The sequence below is a fragment of the Anas platyrhynchos genome, chromosome 3 (assembly GCF_047663525.1).
Source record: "Anas platyrhynchos isolate ZD024472 breed Pekin duck chromosome 3, IASCAAS_PekinDuck_T2T, whole genome shotgun sequence".
Classification (NCBI taxonomy): Eukaryota; Metazoa; Chordata; class Aves; order Anseriformes; family Anatidae; genus Anas; species Anas platyrhynchos.
Genome location: NC_092589.1, coordinates 100,878,121 through 100,905,176, shown reverse-complemented (window position 1 = coordinate 100,905,176; position 27,056 = coordinate 100,878,121). Strand labels below are relative to the sequence as shown.

Sequence of the window (27,056 nt, the reverse complement as noted above, 5' to 3'; positions counted from 1 at the left end):
CACATAAAAAGAGTTAAACCAAAGGAATGAAGAAATGCAGATTAAGAATCTTAATCTGGCAGTGATCAATTTGGAGGTCCGGGTGCCAGGGAGCAGCGAGAGGGGGCTGCTCCAGCAGGAAAGTGGGAGCCCAGGGTGGCCATGCAGCAGGCAGGAGCAGCGGCCTTACCAACCAGAAGCACATCCCAGAGGGAACAAGCAAGAAAAGCAGTGTACAGCACCAGCCAAAGTTCAAGATCAAAACATACAAACAGGTGAGAAATGTTTACAAATAGACACCGGTAATTCACGAATCAGAGACATGCATGCCTATTCCCCTTAAGCTTGACCAAATCAGAAAGTTTTGCCAGTTCAGAAAGTCAGAATGTCTGCCTGTTCATAATGAAAAACAAACAAACAAAACCAACAGCTGTGCATATTTTCACTTCCCTTCACTATCACTATAATCAGAGTAGTGACTGGCAGACTAAAAGTCAAGATATTAGTAAGACTCGGCAACCTGCAACAGGAATTAAGAATAACTGTGAATTCAGTCATTACGGCACTGGGGGTGGCAGTCGTATTTATATATTCCTTTTTGCAGAGAGAAAAAGCCCTACCTTACTGATAGATTTTGGGTGCTATCTCCTGTGCAAAGATGCTCTAAACCAGATTTAAAGAGCCTGCACATTCCTTTCAAAACATTTTTTTAAAAGTCTAATCTCCCCTCAATTTGTAATGTATTTCCTAACTTCTCCTGGTTAATTAATAACAGGAATAATTTCCCCTAGCAAAAAGAGGTTGTTTTCCATGCCTCAGAGATGAGCCATGTCTACTGCCTGGAATATTCTTTAACAATCTGCTCTGCCACCTCAAGAAGCAGAAGCTCTGTGCTTTACAAAGCTCCTCAGTTTGTGCAACTAATGGAATCCACAAACTGAGGAAATATTTTCTGTCATACATCTCAGCATGTTTAAGGATAATACTCAAAATCTGGCCTTCTCAAACATAAGAAAATTGGAAAGGAGTAGGAATAAAGAGTAAGAGAAAGCGCTGTCAACATTTATTCATTCAGCCTGATCTCTAATGCTATGTATGCTTGAAGCTTACATATGCTGTATTAGAGCTCGCAGGTTCTAAGGAAAGTGGGAGTGTAGCAGGCAAAGGCGAGGAAGAGACAGGCACTCTCCTCATTTGTAGACTAATGGGTAAAAAACGAGAGACAACAAAAAGGAGATAATAAGAAGGCTGCCTCTTTTAATCAGCTGGAATATGAACATAGAATGAAATTTACTGAGACTATGTCCAGACAGACTACTAATGAAGAGAAGTAGATCTGCAGAGCAATACTGTTCTTTGTCAAGGACCCAGCCTTTCTACCATCAGCATTTTGGGGAGGTTCTATTTTGGACTTGCATAGTCCCTTGGACCAAACCCTCATTAGTGGCTGCTATTAATCAGGTGCCTTCCTGAAATATCTTTCAGGATGAAAGAAGTTCTGCTAGGTACTGGCATTTTAGTTCACATCTGAAGTACATTTTCTGAAGTAAATCTCTCCTAGTTGTTCCCACTTACCGTGCTGCGGTTTGTGTTGTAGCATGGCCTCAGGGCACATGAGCTCCCCTAACAGGTAGACAGTCCACAGGATAAGGCTATAGCTAATCTGAAATAAAACCTCAGACATTCATGTAGTTCAGTGCCTCTGCCTTACTCCACAAACCTAAACATATTCAGATGCACTACTTACCAATGCCTAACGTACCTTTGGTGCACTCCAAACCACTTTACAATGCAGACTGCAGGGCAGTAAATATGGGCAATAATGAGATTCACTTGAAAAGCATATCCCTAATCCAAGGTAAAATATGGATGCACGTTTCTTAGGATGAAATAAAGACTCTTTGGAAGGGAGTATTTTCCACTGCAGTTCTGTGCTTTGTTCTGCAAGCCACAGAGTGTATAAATATATGTTTGTTTTGAAAACAGTTTCCTTCTTCGCTCTTTACTCAGCTCACTGCTTGTTTACTCCCCTGAATAAAAGGGTCAGCAAGACTAAGAGACTTCTGAGCACATCAGGTTAACATCACTGACGAACAGGACAGCCACAGCGAGAAGGACAAGTCCAAGTGGTAAAATCTATACTAGCAAATAAAGCAGCTGAGGGCCTAGAGCTACAAAACTTTGAGGTGTAGCTATACATCTAAATATCACTCATGGAAAGATTAGGAGACCATTATGTCTTGAAAAACCATGACAAGTTGTTAAGTTCCAGATAACTGAAACACTCATAAAAACTATCTGTAAGAGCTCATTAGTGAAAGTACCTAATTTCACATAGGAACATGAAATTAGTTCCATGAGATATTTGATCTGTAAATATCAAGCAAGCTGGTAAGTGACTATTTAGACTGCAATTTACAATTAGCATATCTCATTTTTTATCCTGTGGAATAACGTTCAGGACAACAATTTTCCATGATATTAAAGAGAGGACTTCTCCGATTTCTTGCAGATCCTATAAAGAGCACACAGACTCTGCTTAGATTGTTATTTTAAACCACTTCCAATTAAATATAAGATAGAACATTAGCTCTCAGTGAGCAGAAGCCTTCCTCATGAAACATCATCACCACAAACAAAAGCAAAAATTATAGTCAGACAAGTAAGTTAGAGGGAAACTGTCCTTATCCCTAAATCATGTTCCCTCATCTTCCATTTTAGAGAATGTTTTGATTACTTAATTTAAATGGGAAAGATCCCTCCTCCTCAGGACAAGACTTTTACATTTATGTTGGCAATATTCTCTTGGACGGGAGCCAGTTTGCCAAAGTTTCACAGAAATTATTGAAAAATAATGATGCTCTAGAAAACAGTCTACTTTTTACCACTTATAAATTCCAACCAAAAGGAATTTATAGAACTACATTATGTTCATCTCACACCTCAGTGCCATAAACCATGGCAGTATGCTGGTGGGTTTGTTTTACTTTTATTTATCTTTCTTCTGCTAGACATTCTGCGCTAAGTCATAACTTTTGTAGAGCTGCATAGTCTGAAGCTAATTTTCAAAGAAAAAATATTTTTATAGTTCTCCCAGAGCAGACAGCACTAGCACTAATTGCTTAAAAAATATACGTGAAGCACTCTTTGCACTTTTTTGTGGCACTTGGCAGTGAATCACATGTTAGATTAATGGAAGGGAAATTTTATGAAATTTAAATGATGAAGTCTTCAATTTATGCTATAAATTGATGAAGCAAGTTGTTTTTGCGGAACAGAATTAGATTGACCCTGGACAGATTAAAATGACACTAGAATTATGAGAATTACAGAGTCAATTCAAGCAGGTTTACTACATTTAATTATATTTAGCTATGAAACCTACATCCAATAGACATTAAGTTAACCTTACTGACATTTCTGAAAGTCTGTCAAACTACTGAAAGCTGAAAGGAAGAAACACAGCTATCAGACTGAAGTATGGACTCTCCTTTTTACACACTGATACAAATCACATGGAAAAAAAACACCCGGCAATCCCTGAAGTCTAGGTAACTCCTGGCTGCCTTCTCACTCCTTCTTTCACATCCACTCCCTTGAATAACTACCCTGGAGTCATTCCTCCAGTAATGATTCTGTTCTTTATATATATAATATATATTTATCCTCTCTCCATTTGTGTTTACTTCTTGTCAACCAGTGTGACAGTTACACAGAACGTCTCTGAAAAGTAGATGTTAATGAGAAAGCCAGAAACTCGTTTGAGATACAACACAATGATTATAAAGAAGAAAGGAGCAGAAATGAGTGAAATACAGAAATAGAGGGGTATATAAGCAGTTTGTTTGCCCTGCCCCTTGACACCACTTCTGAATTAGTCACACAATAAACTTAAAAAAAGAAGAGGTGATAAAGTCGAGTCTGATTATTAATGATTGTGGGTTTTGGTTTGATTTGGTTTTGACTTGGAGTCAGTACAAGATTACCCATTCTTTCCTTCTTCCTGACATCTGAAAGAAATATTCTTGAGGGTATTAGTCACCGATGACTCCAACAGCTCCAAGTTTGCTCTTGGTAACAATCATAACTCTGATTTTTGTTTTCTTTCTGTAAAGGTTGAATTACAGGTGGTAAAAGACAGGAGAAGGAAGCACTCTTCCAACCTACAATTTCTATTGTCTAACTGTCAAGATCGAGAGAAAGCTCTTCTGGGTTGTGTATGTAAAGCAGATCTAAATAATTTCATTTCACTAATCCACATCAGCAGACTTGTTGTGGTACCATTTTGACAATTCAAATTTCAGGCTCATTTCCCAGAACACCTCCCTTTTAAAATCACAGTTTATCTGATGTAAACTTACCCTTTTTTAGTTTAAAGCCATTACCCCTTGTCCTATCACTACACTCCTTGACAGAGTTCCTCCTTAGCTTTCCGGTAGGCCCCCTTTAGGTACTGGAAGGTCTAAGGGTAGCTCTTTATAAGGTATCTTTGGAGCCCCTCTTTTCTTGGCCAAATAACCCAATCTCTCTCAGTTTTTCTTTGTAAGAGAGGTGCTCCAGTCCCTGATGAGCCTCATGGCCTTCCTCTGGACTAGCTCCAACAGGTCCATGTCCTTCTTGTGCTGGGGGCCCCAAAGCTGAATGTAGTACTCTAAGTGGGGTCCCATAAGGCTGAAAGTTGAGGTTGGAGTCCCTCAACCTGCTGGCCACATTTCTTTTGATGCAGCCCACGATATAGGCAGCTTTCTCTGCTGCAAGCATGAATTGCCAGCTCATGCCGCATTTTTCATCCACTGGTACCTCAAAGTCCTGCTGTAGGGGGCTGCTCTCAAGCTATTGCCCCAGCCCAGATGCAGACCTTCCACTTGGCCTTGTTGAACTTCAAGAGGTTTGCACAGGCCCACTTTGCAAGCCTGTCCAGGTCTCTCCGGATGGCTACCCTTCCTTCTGTTGTGTCAACTGTGCCCCTCAACTTAGTGTCATCCCCAAACTTACTGAGGGTGCACTCAATCCCACTGTCTATATCATTAATAAAGATATTAAACGGATTCTCAGGAGGACCCACTCAAAGCAGATTGCTTTCTTTTTTGAATCAGTATTTTTTCGGAGAAGATCACTTTTCTTTTGAAATTCCATTGAGACCAGCACATCCCACATTTCCAGTTCTGACTGCTGAAACTGAGTTGTGATAGTGCCATGTTTTTGTCAATGCCACATTTAACAAATATAATATATATATATATACACACATATAGACACAGCTATTAAATTGTGGGAAGTCTAACTTCAATTAAGAAATTAATTTTTGAAAAGGGAAGGTAGACTAGGTAAATTTAAGCCTCATCTTCTGAAACTTCTGAAGTAAAAAGAGTAATACATACCTAATTTCAGTCAACTGGGAGCAGAGATGTAAAACTGCAAACAGTGAATAAATTGATCCATATTCAATTTCTGTCACCCTTCCCTTGGTGATGCCACAACGTGATAAATTAGTAATTCAACTTTAAACTGGTGTCATTTAGTAATTTTGGCTACAGTAGAATTCAGTAATTTTCTAATGTAAAATAAGCCTGGAGTTTGTATTAAGCGTGTATCTATTACCTATAGACTGAACACTGAGAAGTTCTTCATTTAGTATATGATAACCGTGGAGGACATAATTTCTATAGACAGTAAAAATTCCTTGCCTTACAAATTGTAAACGGAAGTATTTGTAGCAGCAGTTCTGTGAAGTTCATCAGGAAGAAGTATCATATAACTTTCCTGTATATAATAAAGTTCTTATCAGAAAAGTGTCTTTTTTTTAATGTTTTGAATATATTACAAGTATAGATGCATACAGGCATGCATATTTTTTTCCAGTAGAATCAAAGATTCCTTTAATGATCACAAAATCCGGAACAGACTTGGAGATTTTAGTACTGTAAAGTAACTCTTCAAAGCACACTTAAAAGTCTAATCCTTTTATGCAATGTCACTTTTCTCTTATTTAAAAAAGACTATTCTGTTTAGCACATCCAGCATATACACCATATGATGCACCAGATGCCTTAGTAATTAATCCATCTTTTAAATGAAAAGTACAATAAATACTTGTATAAAACAGTGTGTTGATGCAACTGATAAATACGCTGACAATTCAAGACTAGAAAAAGAAAGGATTTTATAAAAAGCGATAGCTACATCACAAAAGAAGAATGGCAGACTCATCTGGCAACATACGCTTCCTTGTGCTTCAACTATACTCTAAAAATTAGGATATTGTGGATTGCTGTACATCCTTATATTGCCATTCACTTGGGGCTCACGGAGGGTAGCAGAATGATGACTAATGTTATGTTTACTAAAACACTGCCTAAGACAGAAGGATATCATAAAAAAAAAATAAAGAAAACAACAAAGCAGATAAAACTAGATTCTAATTCCTGCTTGGAAGAGAGTAGAATATTTTATTGGTACAAAAGAAACTTGCATTTTATTAATACAACCAGACTTGTAAGTAAGTCCTTAAGCCTTTCTAAAAAATTGACTTAATACTGTTAAATGGGATTTGCATGGAAAGATATGTGCCCATAAATTTTCTTGCAGTATCTAGCTCTTAGCTGCAGCCAGTGGAAAACAAACAAACAAATAAATAAATAATCTCTTTCTTTGCCTGTTGAATTAACAGCTTTTGCTGGAGAGGAAGATGGCAATACATGCTTGCAATGAAAAGTTTTCAAATATGAATGCATCCTCCTTATATTCAATATGAGAACAATTTAGATGCTTTCCTCCAATAAACTGAATAGTCTTACATACATTTAGAAGCTAAAGACAGTTTCCATAGAGGAAATAAAATAAATACTAATCACTGTCTCCCATGTTATTTAAGACAGCTCTTAATGTGCGTGTTTGTTCTTCTGTTTAACATATTCATGTTACATATTAACTATTATATGAATTATATTACAAATTGGCATTTTCAGTGAGGACAAAAATATGACTCCTGATTTACATGAGCAGCAGAAGCAAGTATGTTTATGCACTTCAGTTTGATGAATTAGTATTCTCCACAGAGGTCCATGTCCATTACTGGATGGGACAGGATAATGCATGACTTATTCAAGCCCCCCAAAAACGTATCTAATTGAGATGTGGAAGAAACCATTAAAGCTGAAAAACATTCTCCATATAATCTTCAGAAAAGTTTCTGCATGTATTCAAGACATATAAATTACTCAAAAACAAATTAGTCAGTCAGAATTTTAATACAAACAAACAAATTAACCCAGCACCTTAACTATAACTTCTTTAGCTTCTCACTGGTAAAGTAGGAATAATAATGCCCACCCCCTTGGCAGCGTAATTGGCAACTCTCAGTGGTGTATTACTGTTTCTAATTTTTTCCAATTTACAGGCAGATATTAGTAACTGATAGTACAAATCAGAACAATTATCACTGAGGAAGCTCTTGTCCACCAGAGCACACAGTATAGCCTACATAACTATTTCTCTACAGGCTTCTACATCTAGTTCATCACAACACAGAGAATGAGCTTCTCCGAGCCCCAGTTGAACCTTGTCCACTTGTTAGTCCTCCAGCAAAACTGGGCATGAAAAGGGAATCCCCATCAAAAGGTGCAACAACTAGAATTCCCTTTTATTGCAGGGAGCAATGATTGTGAAATGACAATAAAGATTTGATACTAACAGGCTTTGGTTTCATCCCTCTTTCGATAAGATTGCTTCTGTGGTCCTCACTGTGTCTATTAACCCCTCTCTACACAGCTCCATCACAAAAATGGGGAAGTCAGCACTGCTTTAAACCTTCGAGGTGCTATGAAATTGGGCTACTCAAAGTCTGGGAAATGCAGCTACAACATGGCTAACAACTGCCTGTGAAGAAAGCTATCCTGGCTTCACTTTCCCCAGCAGATTGTGTTACATAGAGTGTGTCTAGTCACAGGATGAGTTTCTCCTCAGATTTTATTCATCTGTTGACTTGGACATCTTATACAAACTGTGCTAAGACAAAAATCCCAAAGCAACAAACAGTTGTGCAAGTTCAGGATGGCAAGGGAAAGCATTGTAAGGCTAATGGCTTTAAAGTGGCATATGTGGTGCGAGCATGCACCACACCTCTTCAAACACAATACAGAACAACTGAGGTTCTGCATTGATTTTCCTGCCCAGATCGTCTCTGAATACTACAAACGTATTTTGTGCCTACTACAATCTGAACTTCACAAGGAGATAATAAATGAGATAATATTGATTAGGCTGTGCTAAAGGGTTCCAGCTTTCAAGGTTATATCCTTTAGAGAGTTTGTTAATCTCATTACAGAAATCTGCCTGCTGACAAACATAAATAAGGAGTGGCAGAAGGATTCCTGCATGACAGATCTCACTGGAGTCACTCTGTTCTTCAGACAGAAAGTTCAGACAGCCGGGTACAGAGGAGTTCAAAACATGAGAATCAGCCTGCCCTTTTTAAAAGAAAACAGACCAAAAAAAAAAAATTTAGATCACCTCTGGATTAAATGAGTGAAGCTGATAAACGGTGTCTGGAATGTAGCACCATCTTGGGCCTCTGTTGGCTTTAACTGTCAGCTTCGTCGGTAATATGAAGGATGAGCAAATCGTTCCAAGTATTTTACTTTAACATGCAGGAAGTTTTTTTATAGCAAATGAATCAACTTCAGATGAAAGTCAACATCAGTATTTCCTTGCTTTTGGGAAATAAAAAAAAGAAAAAAAAGAAAAAAAAAAAGCAGCCACAAAGGCTAGAAGCACCAGCATCATCAGAGGCGAGATCACCCTGAACACTTCCTTTTACTTAAGGCTCATTAGAGCACCTCCAGAACACTGCATCCAGTTCTCTCCCCCCCAGGACAAGAAACATATTGAGAAACTGGACCAGTGGCAATGGATGCCCACCAAGGGAGCCAGAGCACTTCCCCTGTGAGAGGCTGGGCTTGTCAAACCTGGAGAAGAGATGGTTTCAGGGGTCCTAGCAGCAGCCCCCCAGTTCACCATGGGAATGGCTGAGCAGTGGAGCAGGTTGCCCAGGGAGGTCTGACAGTCTCCATCCGTGGAGATTTTCAAGATGCAATGTGAAAAGCCTCGAGCAGCTAAGCTCAACACTGTCGCTGCTTCCCACAGGTTAGACTCACTGACCTCCCAAGGTCCCTTCCAACTCGAGTCAGTCTGATTTTTGCATGCTCTCTCTATTACCACAGTGTCACGGACAAGCAGTATTAGCTGTCCACGTTGTAGGAACACGGTCATGCACTATTCCTTCTGCTGAGCTCTGCTACCACTTCTATTCTCAGCAGTCTTTGCGTGCCCAAGCGCAAGTCATTCTATTTATATTCATCTCATAAAATGTTTAAAACATCAGGAAAAAAAATGCTTACAATATGAAACACAGATCTGAGGTGTAAAGAGAATACCAACGCTGTTCTTTTTCTGAGATCAGACATTGTTTTTCAGAGCAGCAGGTGGGCGCAAGGCTTATTTCCATTAAGTTGTTAAAACCAGAAGCTCGAATCTTATTTTTATAGGTTTGATAACTGTTTTCATGGAGATACATACAGATAGAAGCAGGAGTCAGATTTTGTTTTTGAGAGGAGGGTTGAAGAGTAAAGAAACATGAAAAACTTGCACTGTCTTATGTTTAGTAAACATCAGCTTGGTAAATTTTTAATAGGATCTTGAAACTATTATTTTCCAGATTTTTAGTGGGGAAAAAAATGAAAAAAAATAATAAAAAAACATTCTTCCCAAATTGGTGTGAAATCAACAAAAGTTGCACTGGTAAGTAATCATTTGGATTCATACGATGGAACACCAGGATACCCCCTCCCTATCATGAAGCTCTACTATCTGTCTTCTTGCTCTTTCCATCCCCATATTAGAAGTCAAATTAGCTCAATTGCTAACAGAAAAATCTGAGATCAGCCTTTGCTCAGCAATAAATTATAACCAAAAATGACTGTGCGGTAGCAAAAACTTCAATTAGTAAGTATATCCTATCGATTCATTTTGTGGTGTAGACAGACCTTGGAAATAAACTTGAAATCCATGCTAAGTGCTGGTGTAACTTCTAATAATAAAACAAAAGAAAGTTGAAGCAAGCAGTGTTTCTTACGGTCACATATAGTATGGCTGAATGTGGTCCAAGCCTACCAAAATACTGGTGTGGAACATCAGTGGTGGCCATCTATTTTCGGAAAATGGCAAGCTTGAATGTTGATGATCCTGAAAAGGTGACTAGGGAAAAGGCAAGCTGCAGCGATGTTTGTGGTAACATGACACCTAGTGTTCACCTTCGGGAAGTTTCTGTGTTGGTGGGTGCCAAACAAAAACAAACATACACACACAAAAGTAAATAAATATTTGTATTTGTGCCTCTATCCAAGTATCTGAATTACACAGACATAGTGAAAAAAAAAGAGGGGAAAAGAAACAGAAAATCTACATGTGTTGCACTTTGTCCTCTTATCAAGATCCCAATTTGGGTAACTCCCCATAAGAGCACCATCCCAAAAAGTTCCCAATCCCTTTTTTCCTTTGGGTTTCTGCTAAATTAAAAAAAAAAAAAAAAAAAAAAAAAAAAAGTCTGCTTATAACTTCCATACAGAGTCACAAGAAAAGCTATTAGAAAACAGTCTGCTAGTTGATGAGATGTGATTTAAACAATAGAATTTTAAGAGAATATTCCCTATTCCAAAAAAACTACTGTCAAGATATTCATACATAACAATGAGCTATATACTTTTATTTCTTCATTCTAAAAAACTAGCATATCAGTAGTATGAATGACTGTAAGGCTATCTTTCTCTTTCATGCTTCTAGTAATACAATGAAAGCCACAATATTTAATGCATTAAGAACAATGAGACTGAAAAAAATCACATAAAACTGTGGCAGATACATGCTGACATAGTGGGTAACAATCCCTAAAGGATTTGACCTCTTGGTATTTTCTGAGGGGTAAAGAGGGGAAGAATTATACTAGAAATCCAAACAAAAAGCTCACTATAGATGAAGGAAACACACAGCTTTCTGAAATCGGCTCAATACAAGCATGTGTCTGATCCAGAATGAGATGAGTATCGAAATGTTAGAGACAAAGTCTGACTGAAACTTCAGTTCTACAGAACAAAAGATCAGCAATTAAACTTTAAGAAGTTAATAGACCCATAGCAAAAATAAATGCCTTAACAGAGCCCTTAGCATTAAAAGGCTCACATAAAACACATAAAATAAATGGGGATTATGTTTCAAATAATGCTATCTTCAATTTAGAAGTAAGCTGAGCTACTTTCCAAGGACTAGTGTTAATTGTCATCCTTTCCAAGAGGAAAAAAAAAATAAAATAAGGGTACCCTTAAAAATTAAGACTGCCTAGCTACTACAATCCCAATGAATTGGACTCAGCATGCAATATTTAATAGTTAAATGGTAACTGGTGTTGTCATATCTTATTTCTGAGGAAACTTGCACAAACACAATCCATTCACTGATACTAATATGTGTGAGATTTTCATTTTAGCAAGGTAAACAGACTCAGATTCCAGTAGTGTTAAAGCCACTCAATTAATCAAGCACCTATCACACTATTAATCATAAAAGAAGGCCTTATTTTTTAAGATGTTAAGAGTATACTTCTCTGCACAAGTACGTGACATCTCTGGGAAGCTATGCAGTTATGAACTCATATAAATAAGTATCTGAATATCTGCCATAAGATGTCCCTGTTGAACTTAAGGTCTATGAGACTTTTTTTTTTTTTTTTTTTAAAAAGACTATGTATATAGGCATTCTTTCAATCATATTTTAAATACTCCGGAAAGTGAGGCAAAGTTGTTCTGCATTTATTTGAAACAGCTTGCCAAAGATTTTGATTCATGTTCCTATTTCTCATTGAGGGTCCAGGTAAACTATATGCCCACGAGCCTTTAGTTCCTACCACACTTGCCCAAGGGGCCAGCTCACCTTCATTTGGGAGCTAGCTTTGCTCCAGCAGCATCACAGGCAGAAGTCCCACAAGTATCAGAAGGAACAGCATGTCCTATTGGCCTTAGATGTATGCATTTAACACCACTACAAGAATACCAGTCATAAATTTCACCTAATGATAGTGATTATTCCTCACCTTTAACGCTGAAATATTCTGAACTGCCATACAACCTACTCAGCTGTTAACATTTTAGGTAATTGCTGCACAAATTATTTTTACAGTTCAGGAACAGGTCTTGCAGATCAAGAGCTGTGCAACAGCTTTGCAACACAGAGGATCCTACAGCATAATAATTTGATTATTTTCTTTTTAATTAAAGAAATTCTAGAACCCCAAAAAGAAATGCTTGCATCTCTTCCTACACTGCCAAAAGAGGGATGTCAACGTATACAGTGCAAAAGTGAGCTAGGACAAGATGAAATTTATTTCCACAGATCTGCAGACAGTTGTACTTGCTTGTGATTCCAGGTATCTACAAAACCTGTATCTTTGCTTCTCCACCTGTGTCTTCCAAATACCTACCCTCTGTCCTAAGCTTACAGAGACTCAAAGAAGTTATGAAATTACTGCGAAGGAGAACACGTCTGAAAGCAGGTGACTCCTAAATAATGCGGTAGGTAAAACATTAGGAAGATAACAGTTTTCCTTCATAAATCACAAGCCTGTGGTCACCGAAATAGCTTGAAGGACAGGGCAAAAAAATGAATCAGCTGTTTATTTTAGCACCGGTAAACTATTTTATAACGGATGCAACTTTTTAGACAGAGGCTGAAAAACACCGCAATTACACTCCCACAAAACAACCCCGCAATGCCAACGCCGTACTAAACCACGAAGCCCGTCATTATTTTAAAAGGCACGGAGGGCACACTAGATGACGTTAATTTAATAAATCAAGGACAGCTGAGAACCACCATCAGAGGGCATCGTTTATAAATGATTTCTCAAAGGCGCTGCCACCAAAGTCGCGAGTATTTCCCAACTCCCTGTCCCCCCCCCCCCCCAACCGCACCGAGCCCCCCGGCCTGAGGCAGCTCCCCCACCGCCACCTCCCTCCCCTCGGGGCCCCCAAAACTTCCCGGGGGGCTGCAGGAGGGGGCTGCCCGCAGCCCCCCGTGAGAGGGGGCAGCCTTGCAGCGGCCGGGCTGCCTTCTCGCCCCGCTCCCCACCCCGCTGCCCCCCGCTGTCCCCGCAGGCAGGCGCCTCCCTCCGGGCAGCGCGGCGGGAGTTGGTGCCGGGACGAGGCGGCGGGGAGCTCGGCTACTTGCCCAGGTGGGGACGAGGAGGCTGCCGGGGCGCTCAAGCGGTGCTGGAGGCGGCTGCTTCCCCGCCACGCTCATCTCCTCCCATGCAGCTGGCTTGGCTCCTCTCAGGCGGGCGGCTCGGCGGGACGCGGCGCCTGCAGGCACCGACAGGCGAGCGGCGTGTCCCGGCTCCGCACCGCTCCGCACCGCGGCCCCGGCACGGTGGGCGGGGAGCGGGGTCTCGCCGGAGGCTGCGAGCCGGGAGGGGAGAGAGGAAGGCGGCGGAGGAGCGCTGCCTATTTAACTTCGCTCTTCTCCGGGGGGAAGGCGCCGCCGCTCGGGCTCCCCTCCCCTCTGCGGCCGCATCCCGACAGACGGGGCTCTGGGTGCAGCCGGGAGGGCGGCTGTGCTCCTCCCCGGCACGGCACCGGCGGGATGGGCAGCTCCTGCCCGGGGAGCTTGTGTCCGGGGAAGGGCTTAACCTCCTTAATATCTTTATTGATGACTTGGATGAGGGAATTGAGGGCACCCTCAGAAAGTTTGCAGACGACACCAAGTTGGGGGGAAGTGATGATCTGCCCGAGGGTAGGAAGGTCCTGCAGAGGGACCTGGACAGGTTGGGTCAATGGGCAGAGGGCAATGGGATGAGGTTCAGCGTGGCTAAGTGCTGGGTCCTGTGCTTTGGTCACAATAACCCCATGCAGCGCTACAGGCTTGGGGCAGAGTGGCTGGAAAGCTGTGCAGAGGAAAAGGATTTGGGGGTGCTGGTTGATGCTCGCCTGAACATGAGCCAGCAGTGTGCCCAGGTGGCCAAGAAGGCCAACGGCATGCTGGAATAGTGTAGCCAGCAGGACCAGGGAGGTGTTCATCTCCCTGTACTCAGCTCTGGTGAGGCCACACCTTGAGTACTGTGTTCAGCTTTGGGCCTCTCGCTACTAGGAGGACATTGAGGCTCTGGAGCGTGTCCAGAGAAAGGCTACAAAGCTGGTGAAGGGCCTGGAAGACAAGTCCTGTGAGGAGTGGCTGAGGGCACTGGGGTTGTTTAGTCTGGGGAAGAGGAGGCTCAGGGGAGACCTTATTGCTCTCTACAGCTAGCTGAAAGGGAGTTGTGAGGAGCTGTAGGTCAGCCTCTTCTCCCAAATAACTAGTGATAGGACTAGAGGGAATGGCCTCAACTTGTGCTAGGGGAGATTTAGGTTAGAAATTAGGAGATGTTTCTTCTCAGAAAGAGAAGTCAGGCATTGGAGCAGGTTGCCCAGGGAGGTGGTGGAGTCACCATCCCTGTGGGTGTTTAAGGAAAGGTTGGACATGGTGCTTAGGGACATGGTTTAGGGGGTGATGTTGACAGTAGGGTGATAGTCAGACCAGATGATCTTGGAGGTCTTTTCAAACCTTAATGATTTTGTGATTCTAAGGGGGACACTGGGTGGCTGCAGGAGCCAGGGTTAGGGGGTGTTGCCATGCTGGTGTCAGTGTGCAGGACCCAGTGACACAAGGCCATCCCACAAGGTGCACACCCTGCTGAAGTCATCTCCAAATCAATATCAGGAGGGGTTTGACATCCCTCTGCTAATCATGGTGTGACCCAAGAGAGGAACATTTGCACCTCCAAACATTACTGTAGGGTTTTGTTCTTCTGTTGATCTTCAGCCTTAACTCCAGTATTACCAGCACCTAAGTTCCTAACCTGGGTAGCCTGGGCCATCAGTTTTGGGAAAATTTTGTAGGCTTGTGTTGCAACACTGGAACTGGAATTAAGGAGAAAAGGTGCAGTGTGATCCCTGATGCAGTAACTGTTAGTAGGGTCTCTGAAGGGACACAGGGAAAAGCTTTGCTCTTAATTTTTTCCCTTGGTTTATTTAACAAGGTTGCAGTTTCACACATGCAACTTTTTGCTCTCTTACCTGACAAAAGTTTGAAAAGACACTCCTCTTCCATTCTGAAGTTGCTGTCTTGTGATCATGCACAAATAACATTTAAAAAAAAAAAAAAAAAGGGATGAGTGGAGCAAGCCATGTTTTTTCTGAAGTTAATTTTAAGGATGTTCTCTATATTCTTTGCAAAAATAGTGTTGTTTTTTTTTTTTTTTTTTTTTTGCTTGTTTTTGTAAAAGCAGCACAGTAGTTAGAGCAGGAAGGAAAAGTGCACCTCAGAAGTAACTGTACAAAACACTGCTGTGCTTTACTCTGTCGAGAAAATTCTCTTCCCAAATCCCAAACTTCTTGGAACCACATACTATCCCAAACAAGTACTGCATGCTGTGCTGCATGCCATTTCTGTTTACTGATTCACCTTTGCACATACCAGAGCCCCACAGAAGATGTGGAGAAATGGACAAGAGGGCAGTTTGCTCTGAGAGGTTATGGTGTTTTGGGTGTTCTCCAGATGTGCTCAGGGCTCTCTGGCTGTGCCTGAGTGGTCTTCTTTGCCATGCCCAGAGCCTTGGAGTTTGCCATGCAGCAAGCAGTTTCTGTAATTCTCCTAAACAGGTAGTGCTCATACTCAAGCCAATCTGTTCCATCTACCCTGTGGGTAAAAAAAAAAAAAAAAAAAAAGTCATTTATCGCACTCCATGCCTGAAGAAAAATGTGTGACAACAAGCTGGCAGTGTGAAACATTAGGGAGTCCAGGCCAGAACCTAACGCAACCATATAAACCTGTGTGCATGCAGAGTGTGCTGACATTGAGAGGTACGGGTCTTTCTGCTTATGGTGAAAGAATAAGGAAAAAGAACAGCCACGCAGAAGAGCTGCAGCCTGTTTGGAGATGGATTGCCCCAGGCTCCCAGGGCTGGGGATTGAGAGGAAGCAGCAAGTAACAGTGGCTGTCCTGATTAACTTGAGAAACATCACACCTAGCCCCTTTGTGGTTGTGCTTTGCAGAAGTCACAGGCAATTCCCATGCACCCAGCATGTTTTGTTGGCATGTACACACCTCTAATAATGTGCAAGTAGGGTATTGGTTATTAATGAAAATGTGCTTAGACCATTTAGGAAGGATGGGAATTACTAAAGTTTGGCTTCTGTGAAGAGATGTGGGTATTTGCTAGTATGGATACTAGTTTTGCTCTAGTTGAAACCTTGTTATCCTGCCCACATTTTTCATGGTTATTTATGTTCTTACATAAATGTGGTGCATAAGTGGGGTTTAAAAAATTGAGATGCAGGTAAATACAAAGTACATGGCATAGTAGTATCGTAGCGTACAGGAAATATGGAAAATATGGAAAATTACTTACAGAGATAAGTCTGTCCTTTTCAGAATGTTTCTATTTATCTATAAACTGTACTCTTTAAATTTTAAACTCTTTGTCAATTGGATATAATAACCGTTGCACAAAATAGAACTTCCTGAGAAGCTTATCTGAAAACTGACAATTGCATAAATTATTTGTGTAATGCACTGAATATTGGATAACATCAGGCAGCTAAGGAACTACTAATACCATTATTTATTTATTTATTTAATGAATGCATTTCACAAAATTATATTCTCCTGTAGTATTGCTGTACTGAAAGCAAGTGGGAATACATGATTTGATTGACAACTAAGGAAAAAAAAAAGTGGTTTTTAATGTTATGTAAGCTAAGCCAATTTGTGATAGTCTGCAAAACTAATTAATTTGAAATAATAAATTTATTTTCAAGGGACAATAAGGTTTAATAGTTTATGAAACCTATAAGCTTTTCAGGAGTTCATGCATTGCTCAGTTTGTTACTAGTGAAAAGCTTTTATGTGTTTTTCTCTTTCCTCTGTACATAACTTTTCAGTTTCACTGCATACCTGATCCTTGCTTGTGGCATTCCTGAAATACACGTACTGGAAGCTAACTGTCAGGTAGCTTTTGCAGTGACGACAGTTTTAACTTTTTTTTTTTCCTGCGTTAGAATATATCCTATAATTTGGAATAGGGCAAATATTTAGAAATTTCTAGTCATGGAGATTTTATTTTAAAAAATAGTAATAAAGTAATGTTACAAAAAGAGAGAGTAAGTCAAGAGAATGCAAAATATGATTTCAGTAAAATACCATGAGTGTAAGTCAAAGTTTCATTAAGATTTAACCTGGTTGATAGCAAGATTTCCAGTTGTATGTGAAGTTTGAATAAATTCAGAATTCATGAAAACGGATGCAAACCAGTGAATTCAGAAAATACCGTGTTACACATCTGTCTTTATTTTCTTCTGTTTTCATACATATACTTGCATTCATACATAAAAGTGCATGCACACAGACTCTTGGCTTACAGAATGAAAAATGAAGACTATTTCCATTAAAACAATTAATAATTTATTTTATTATGCCAAATAAATGTCAAGGTTAAAGGCTTTTTAAAGGAAAGTGGATGAAACTGTAATTATATTTTTCCATGAAACGTTGCTAAGTCTTAAAGACATTACAAACACCATAAACATCCACACAGCTATAGAAGTCAGGTTGTTGTCTTAATATAAATATGAAAACTTGCAGATGTTCCAGTTTTAGACATTAATATTTGCTGTGTTCTTCAGGAAAAAAAAAAAAAGGCCTTTCTGTAAAACTTAATTGCTTTCTGAGCATCATTATACTGAATATTGTACTAACAAAATAAATGCTCATTCATTTAATTCTGTGGAGAGAGATCAAAGCTATGAGGAAGTAGACCACACTTTTCTAAGGAATGCCAGTTAGAAGTTTCTCACTTAAAAATCACATGTAAAGCAAGGTAAAAATGCCACATGTCTCAAGGAAACTACAGCTTTCGATGGAGAAGTTGCCATTTAGCCACCAGTATGCCCCAGCTTAGGAGAAGGAGTAAGAAAGACCCTAGTACACTGAAAATCAGCATTAGACCCCTATCTTGATGTACTCTCCACTTGCTTTTTTTTTTTTCTATTTTTTTTTTTTTAAAGTATTCAGCTCTTGTTTAAAGGACAAATTACAGGGCATTATATCCTGGCAACCCATCAGAACACAGTAATATGCCAGATACTACTTACAATATACAATGATAAATCACTAAAATTTCACAGGTATGTTATTTTGCTTCAAAAGACAAACACTTCCTTGTTCTCTCAAATCTATAATGTGCACCAAATGCCCTGTAACTTGCTGTCCCAGAAATTTCCTCAGTTTGCTGAGTGGGGTAAGAAACTGTAACTGTACATACAACAGCAGCAAAGTGGAAAGAGGCAGTAAAATAGCATAGCATCCTGTGAAAGCAAGATGCTGCTGTACTACAAGCAAACAAAAACTTCCCTTAAACAAGCAAGCATTCACTGATTAAAGGTGGATGAAATAAACACCTCATATTTTTCCAGCAGTTAGATTGAGCCATGGATGGGAGAGACAGCAGGAAGATTTTCCAAACCATCCTGCCCCGCTGCTGACTGACTGTTGTTCAGGGGCAGTAGACCTTAGCAGGGCACCCTGCTGCCAAAGGTTGGCTAAGGCAAACTGGTACGATTGTGTCTGTTCCTGATGAAGGGATGAATATTGACTGCATCAATCAGGAGTTCAGCATCTCAGGCTGTTCGAGAGAGGAATTCATCATTGCTGCCCTGAGCAGGTTGTTACAAATGATGATCAAAAATAGGTATCTGAACAACTGGGTATCTGAAAGATGTATTCCCAGCAGGTGTTCATAGAGAGATATTGGAGTGATCAGTATGTATTCTTACTTCAGAATCAGACAATTTTGATACCTCTGAAAACATTCGTGTATACTTCTATCATTCATCGCCAGCAGTGGAATAGCAGCAAGAAGTAAGTGGCAAGCAGGTGGACAAATGTCAAATGTTTTGGGTGCTGCAGAACCAAGTGGGATTTCAGTACTATTTCTTGAATCTGTTCTTAAGCACTTCTTTTCACTTGCCTGTCCTTGAAATCTGCCTCATATTACCAAACGGAGGAGCTGATGTTCTGCAAACTAGTATTTTATGTGTACTCATTCTCTGCAGATAGCAACATGTCAAGAAGTTCTTTTAAAACTGTGCCAATGTGCAAAAAGGAAATACAATATCGTGGCCGAAGAAAGCACAAACTTGTTTGTGCTTACAAGCTTGTGAAAGGGCGACGACTTGAGTTCTGGAAACCTATCCAGTGATTACTTGGCACGGTTCTGAGAAAAGGCACTAGGATACAGAAATCCCTCCTTCTTGGAAAGTGTCTGTATCACTGGGATAGCATGTGATGCTCCTTCCAGCTTTCCCTTTTGTTCTGATTTCTGCTCATTACATTTGGCAGCAAATGTATAACCCTAATTGCAAGCTATTTGATGTAGCTTGTTTGCTTATCTTCATTATTTATGTTTCAACAGTATTTGACCAATGAATCACATGAGTGTATGCAAATAGCTGAGACTCATTTAATTAAGAAAGAAAATGTGTTTTGCAAAGAAAAGAAATTTGATTGTAGGTAGAGGCACAGGTAAGTTATAATCAATGAATAGATGCAATGTTATGTGGTTTGGGTGACCAATAAATAAACCAAATGGAAACTTCTGAGTAGATAATTCATGGGCTACTTCTGCCAAAAATCCCATAGCGTTGTACATTGGATAATTTTGGTACTGATGGAAATTATTTTTATGGATTTGTTGATTTGTTCGTGGCCAATTCATAAACAGAATTAAGAGTGCAATACATTTCTTGAATTGTTCATGTAGCTGCATGACTACACTATACCTTTGTGAATCAATTTTCAGCTCATTTTCAGAGACACAGATGCAGCTTCTTTTGAGACAGATGTGCTTTGTTAAAAAATAAATAAATAAAATGGTGGAAGTGGACAATTAGAAGAAAGTAAGAATTTTAGTGCTGGTTTTATTGCCTGAAAAATACCAGAAGAGTCTGTATTTAATAGTTCCCATGCAAAATGGAGTAGGAAATGAAAGAAAACATTCATTGCAGTGATAATTTCCCTTTTCTGCTCACCTTTCTACAACAAAAATTTGCTACATGCGTTCTGGCACCACAAAATACTCTTTTTTTTTTTTTTTCCTAATCCAATTTTTCTCTAAGGTTTGCAGTCATATTTGTATTTAAGATATTGGGGAAAAATGTCAAACATTCATACCAAATAAATGTTTCCAAAGACATTTAGCTACCTTTATCAAATACATCGTATTTTTTTTTTTTATTATTACATTGTTCAATTATACTCATCGAATGGACAAATAAGCCTATTTCCTGTGATTGCACAGTAATTAAACACAAAGATTAAGTGAATGTAAACAAAGGCAACCAGGATTTTTATACACTCTGTGAGCAGCTGATCACAGGCTTTCAAATAAACTTAACAAATAACAAGGACTTTTCAGGAATTGCCTTGGGGGATCATGTGTTCTGTTTAACTGCACCGGCAAAGTTGCCTAAGAGTTAGGAAGGTATTGCTCATCTTGCTTTTGCTTTAGTTTAACACTGACTCTGCAACTGTATGGTCTAAATAATGATTTAAAAAAAAAAAAAAAGTGACTATGGTGTAACTAACCTAAGGAACAATGAGAATAGGCAGGGTGGTCAAAAATACTGTACAAAAATGCATGAAAAGAACCCTAAGTAGAGCCCTAAGATCAGGGGAAAAAAAAGGCAAGATAAGACTCCCAGCAGAAAACTCAGGTCATGGGTGACTTGGTCCAAACATTTCCCCTTACAAAGTGAGGCTCTCAGGATCAATTTTAGGATGCAGGAGGTCATGGGTGGTTAAGCTTAACACTGAGGTAACGTAAGGTTGCAGAAAGTCAGTATGTAACAACTCAAATTATAAGATTAATGGGGATTAGCAGTAATTGGATAATTTTGAATACACATGTTAGTATCATTGTAACTGGATTAATGATATGTCTTTGTTGTACTAGACTGCGAAGACACTAATTAGACTACTAATAAATTCATGGTTCTGCATATGACGGGTGTTCTGTTAAGCCAAAATTAATTGCATGTGGTTTATTGCAACAAAGTGGTGGAATATGACGGCAATGTAGGCAAACCTTAAAGGATTTGCTGAATATCTGAGAGACCGATTGCTGAAAGAGAACTTTGGGAAGTCTCTGTTTCACTGATTAGGAGAAATAATCAGAAGAACCTCTTTGAAGTATCCATTGGCCAAGGAGCAGAGTCCTCTGCCTCCTCATTAGAGGAGACAAGCTTTGAATTTATAGAGAAGCCAGCAAAGAGCAAAGGGCTAAGCAAAACCCTATGGCTCTCTTGAGGGAATAAGATGTACAAAAGGGTGAATAAAGCTCAAAGGGTAACCAGCCTTACCACTTTACAGAAGAGGGACTAAAACCCTGCAGTTTTTTTGTTTGTGTGTGGGTTTGCTTTTTGTTTCAGAATAATACTTCTGTTATTGGTAGACAGTTGAAAGACCCACAACACCTAGTTCTCCATCAAGTGCTTCTTGCAAAATGCAAGTAGTGGTAGTCATAGAATCATAGAATCATTTAGGTTGGAAAAGACATCTAAGATCATCTAGTCCAACCTTTGACATAACACTGCCAAGTCCACCATTAAACCATGTCACAACTACACTTTTTGAAGACCTCCAGAGATGGTGACTCAACTACTGCCCTGGGCAGCTTGTTCCAATGCTTCACAACCCTTTCAGTGAAGAAATTGTTCTTGATATCCAACCTGAACCACCCCTGATGCTACTTAAGGCCATTTCCTCTTGACTTACCACTTGGTGCTTAGGAGAAGAGATTGATCCCCACTTCTCTCTAGCCTCTAGTCTAAATGTGATCTCTTCATTTTGTCCAAATATATATTCCATGAGTTTAACAGCTATCCTTTTAATCTACTCTAATAAACCCACTGGTCTCCCACTGAAGACACTAAAATGTCTTGTATTAATAGTAACGTGTGGAGCTACCAGAATAATTTTGCATGCAACTTTTATAAAATACCAGGAAGAGAGAGCCTTCTCAAATTCACAGTACTTTGTATAAGATGTTGTTCTCAGACTGACCATTTCAGGTACAAGACCTGTATCCAGTATGCTGCAACTACGCAGTTATCCTGTATAATGAGTGTAAAACCATGTGGGTTTTGTAGATCCCAGTTGGGATCTAAATAGTAGATGTAGGGCTTAGATACAATTTTGAGTGCATCTGGTATCACAGCAGAAGTTTAAATTCAATCAGTGTAAAGAACCACGTCTATAATCCTGTTACTTGTTTCCCCACCACCACCTTTCCATGGTTTCCTTTACAAAACTGGCATATTCAATAAAAGATTTGTTCCATTCAGTTCCTTCATCTTTTCTTAGCAATTTTTTAATGTACTGAGAGACAACAGATAAAACTTGCAACTGATTCAATTTCTACTCTTCTGTCAGAGGTGAGCTGTTTACTCTGAATTCTTATTAACATTTATGTTCAAGGCAGCGTGCAGTGAGCTTCAGTGAGACGAAGATCCAGATGTAATTGTCATATTTTGTGTAAAAGTGTTATTATTCTGATCAAGCCAGTGGTCTCTTTTTCATAGACTCAGTTGTAATTTTTATTAAGTAAGAGACAATTATTTAGGTAAAATAAAATAACCTGCATATAATTATAATCTGATGTTTTATATACATTTGAATTGATCATTCAGGACAATAAGTTCTTCTGATTCTTTTTGCAATTATCGTCCACTTTTGTGGTCTCTTATTTTTCAAACCAATTGGAATTTGTAGAATAGGCAGATCTGAAATTCAATCCAATTTGATATATATGGATAAGCAATATGCAATAAACAGAAAACTAGAGAGCTGAAGAATTCTCTGCTCACCAAGGATATAACACAAAAGCCATTGTGAATGTTTCATGTAAGAGGATCATTTGGGCAAGAGGAAATTAATATAAATAAGGTTCATTTTTACTTAGAATTTATTTACTGAAGAGTGAAAGGGGATCATATGGTTTACCATTTGTATAGTAAACAAACTGCTGTAGAAAAGTTGACAGCACTTTTATTTTTCTTTTGTTTATGTGCTCTTATCAGTCTTCGTTCTATTTATTTTTTTCTTCTGCTATGAAAGCCAATTATTTTATTTTTGGTTCTATAAATTAAGGAACTGCTTTAGTCTTCTATTTCAAAGTATAAAAAAAGTAAGGAATGAAGTGTTATGTTTACTTGCATTAACATTGTGATGGAAACAGAAAGCATTTTTTCAAAAGCTTGGGTGTGTTCTTGGCCTCAATTATATTACTGTTGATTGTGCCCACAGAAAAGCAGTATCAAGAAAGACGAATCTGAATTAAAAATGAACTGTCAGTATTATTTTTTTTAAAGAACTATAGATGTCTGGAAACAGTCTGGGATACTAAGTAGTTCAAGAAGATCTACACAGAGACTCACACTGTACATAGTTTGGACTTTTTTCAGAGTGCCACAGTGAAGTTCAGTTCTGTGCCTTCACAAAGAATAACAACAAAGAGGCTCCAGTTCAGGTAGTAATACGTAGTTATAAAAGAGTAATCAAATTTCATTTGGAACTGAAATTTTTTGTCTGTCAGGTATGAGACTTCAGTGTCTGTCATTTGTCATTCATGGACAGCAATCATTTACAGCAGAATTCCCCTACAGAAAAATAGAAAACTCGATAGGTGGTAAGGAATAGAAATATTTTTTTTTCCTTTTGATTTTTTAGGGAAAAAAAGAAAAAATAAATGCTTTTTCTAATTATTTTATAGGACACCTGCAGTCACAAAAAAGTTTCTGATTAAATCTATGATGACGTATTTAAATGTGATTCTAAAATTACAAAGCTGTATTGAGGAGAAAATGTTGCAATATAGAGAACTAAAGAAGAGTAATGAAGAAATTTTTTCACTTAGGAAAGTGTCATTGACTCTAAGGTGCTATTGGGAGAAACACTCATTTTCCTCTATTTCCCTATTTTTCATCTATACAATGAGAATAGATGTGGGGCTTTTTGTTTGTTTGTTTGTTTGTTTTTTTGTTTCACTAGAGGAGTATTAGTGTGATAAATAAGCTAGGAATTCTCAGGAATAAAACTAGCATCAGGACATAGCTAACAGAATTAGGTCAAGACATTTGTTATATTAATTAGTACAAAAATTAATTCGTTCTGAGGCAGATAGTGCTTGCCATTTTACATTTGTAGTAGAATAGGAAAAATAATAGGTTATGTAAAGAGAAAAGACATTAGCATAGTCTGTATAAAAATATGGAGAAAAAAACAAACTGCTAAATATGATGAAATACTGAGTAAATCACCCATCACCCAGAAGCAAAGGATCCATCTATTTACTTTGGGCACATATCATGTATATGTACCTGATTTGGGGAAGAAAAAAAAAAGTTTTGAAAGGTGAGAAACACCTTTCCGTTTTAATAGTCATTATATGAGTCCAGAGTTCTACAATGAGCGTAATCTGGTGATAGCACTTGACTGAGAAACTTCCACATCCATCCTGTGCGTGCAACCCATTGGCTTGTGCCAAAGAAATTTTGTTTGTATCTCTGTAAAAAGCACCTATTAAAAGGGGGGCAGATAGAGTAGATACTCTCCAGACTTAGTATTGGTAGTAAAATCCTCATAAATTGAAACTTCAGACAGATTATTTGAGCATGTCTCAGGAACAGAAGATTTAAGTGTTGTAAACAAACAAACAAACATCTCCTAATACTCTGTCACTCCTTGAATTTAACAGCTATGAATAAACAATCAGTAATGTAATTACTGTGGTCCAAAAATACGGTGCAGAAGTAGAGAACAGGTGTGAAGACCTTATGCCTGCATAATGCATGTTTCAAGGAGAGTAATTCTTGTCTGGTCTCCTAAACTGAACACTCCAGCAGTTCAGGTGCACTCAAGAGTACCTTTCGATTTAGTTCCAGCCAACACATCATCATCTTGGATGAATACACAAAGTAGTTCAAGCACTCTTCAGTGCAGACCCAAGGATGGTAAATCAGAAGATTTACTTTAAAAGTGAATCCAAACTAAAACTCTTTTTTTTTTCTTTTTTTCTTTTTCTCTTTTCTTCTTTTTTTCTTTTTTTCTTTTTTTCACTTCCAACTCTCTCCTGAGAAATTATCAAAAGATTGCATAGTTTGCTTAGAGCTTTCCTTTAAGGTTGGAAGGAAGATCCACAAGAACAAATCAGGGTGATGAACAGCATACCAGTGACAACAGTTCATGCTCAGTATAACCTCAATGCAAAGACCTTTGATAAATATAGAATACATTAGTAAAACTCAAGGCATGTCTGAATATGAATTATGACCTGAAAACCAAGTTTCTGCTCTGCTCTTGAGTAGGAAGAGAATTCAAAGGTGGAGGGGCTGCCATCTGTCCACTTAACGTGATTTTTGACCACAGGCCATAGTCTTGCAGTGACTTTCATAGAAAGAGTGAGATGGACTGATTGTGCTACCCAAAGGTTATGAACATTTGGCAATTTGATGGAAATGCTTGAGAGGCCAGGTCAATTTGTTTGGGCTATGACTTTTAACCACCTAATAGAAAAAGGTCTTGAAAAATTGTCTTGAATAATCTTGCCACTCTGTTCTCTAACCTGTATGTGTAATGTGTTTCATTATATACAGGTTTAAAAATATGATATCACACCAAATGAAGTATACATTATCACTCCGGACAAGTGATAAGCCACCTCATAAAGAACTATGTCTATATAATCTCTTCTCCGTGTATCTATGCAGTTGGCATAGGGTACTGATTAAGCAACATATCTGTCCAGTTTGATTTAGCTGGAATTTACATGAACCACATGTTTATTTGCAGTGAGTCAGTCATCTGCACTTTAAAGAATTTATTCATGCAATGCAGTAATTCATCAACACTTTTTCCTGTCAGTGGGATTTTCCTAATATATTTGTGTAACTGCCAACATCAAAGATTACTCCTGAAATAAAAGATCATCCCATTTCATAGCAGAAAGAATTAAAACATCAAAGTTTGCTAGTGTTTCAGTAAATTCGTATGTTAATTTTTAGTGCCTGACAGAAATGCCTCACTAGGTCAGAATTTTGCAGCCTTTGCAGAAAGGAACAGTTTGCCTTACAGAAATGAGGAATAATTAGTGGTTTCATAATTAATCTATTAGGTAAATATTTTATCCAAAAGAGTCGATGTCACCTATGCCAAATGATTTGATATGCTGAAAAAGCATTTGTTTCATTTTAAAATAAGGAGAACTACAAAATACTTTGTACATCTTTGATCTGAAGTTTGTTCTTTATAGCATAACAATGGGACTCTGCATCCTTATAAGAAGTTTAAGACGCAACATCAAGACGTTCCTCTTCCACAGAGGTCAAGTGATTGTGTTTAAAACAAACAAACAAAAATTACAACACTTTACTATATAAGCAAATAGCATTATTAAGTTAACTTCTCCATTGTATCTTATCATAACAGGTCAACCCCACACATAAAGTTTGGTAAACTGGTTTATGAGGTTTTGCCCCACTTGTTTTCCGGTGTCATGTAAATTGAAGAGCTTCAAAACAAAAATGTTTTGTTTCCATAACCCTCTTCTTTGTATTTGAAACTGTTCCCATTTGTCAAAGGACCCAACTTGTGCCTCACTGAGATCAGTAAGAAGTAAAAAAATAAAATTCAAGGACAACGATCAGATGATGCTCTCATTACTTTAAAATGTTCAGGGGAATCAGATATTTTCCTTCAATATTAGAAACAAGTAATATTAAACCATTTCACTGAATTATTCAAACTCATGCACTACAATCAGGTTTTGAAAAGGGCCAAATTTTCAGGTTGCTTCTAATTTGCAAGCCCAGTTTTATGTGTACCATTGATAGCATCTCTGTTTGAATCTGCAAATTATGTTTTGAACTGTGAACTGTTGTCTCTAA

At 38.7% G+C, this 27,056-nt stretch overlaps 1 protein-coding gene across 7 annotated transcripts in view; it reads right to left on the bottom strand.

Annotated features, from left to right (window-relative positions):
* The window catches only part of SNTG2 (syntrophin gamma 2), a 292,459-nt gene extending 278,064 nt beyond the window's left edge, over nucleotides 1-14,395 (bottom strand). Inside the window, exon 1 of one of the 7 annotated variants that reach the window (XM_072036394.1) lies at nucleotides 13,255-14,395. In XM_072036394.1, coding sequence (XP_071892495.1) covers nucleotides 13,255-13,326 — 72 coding nt within the window. In that variant the 5' untranslated portion in view covers nucleotides 13,327-14,395. The remainder of the gene's footprint in view (nucleotides 1-13,254) is intronic. The other 6 variants (XM_072036393.1, XM_072036392.1, XM_072036391.1 and 3 more) reach the window with 6 other exon arrangements.
* Between the last annotated feature and the right edge of the window lie 12,661 nt (nucleotides 14,396-27,056).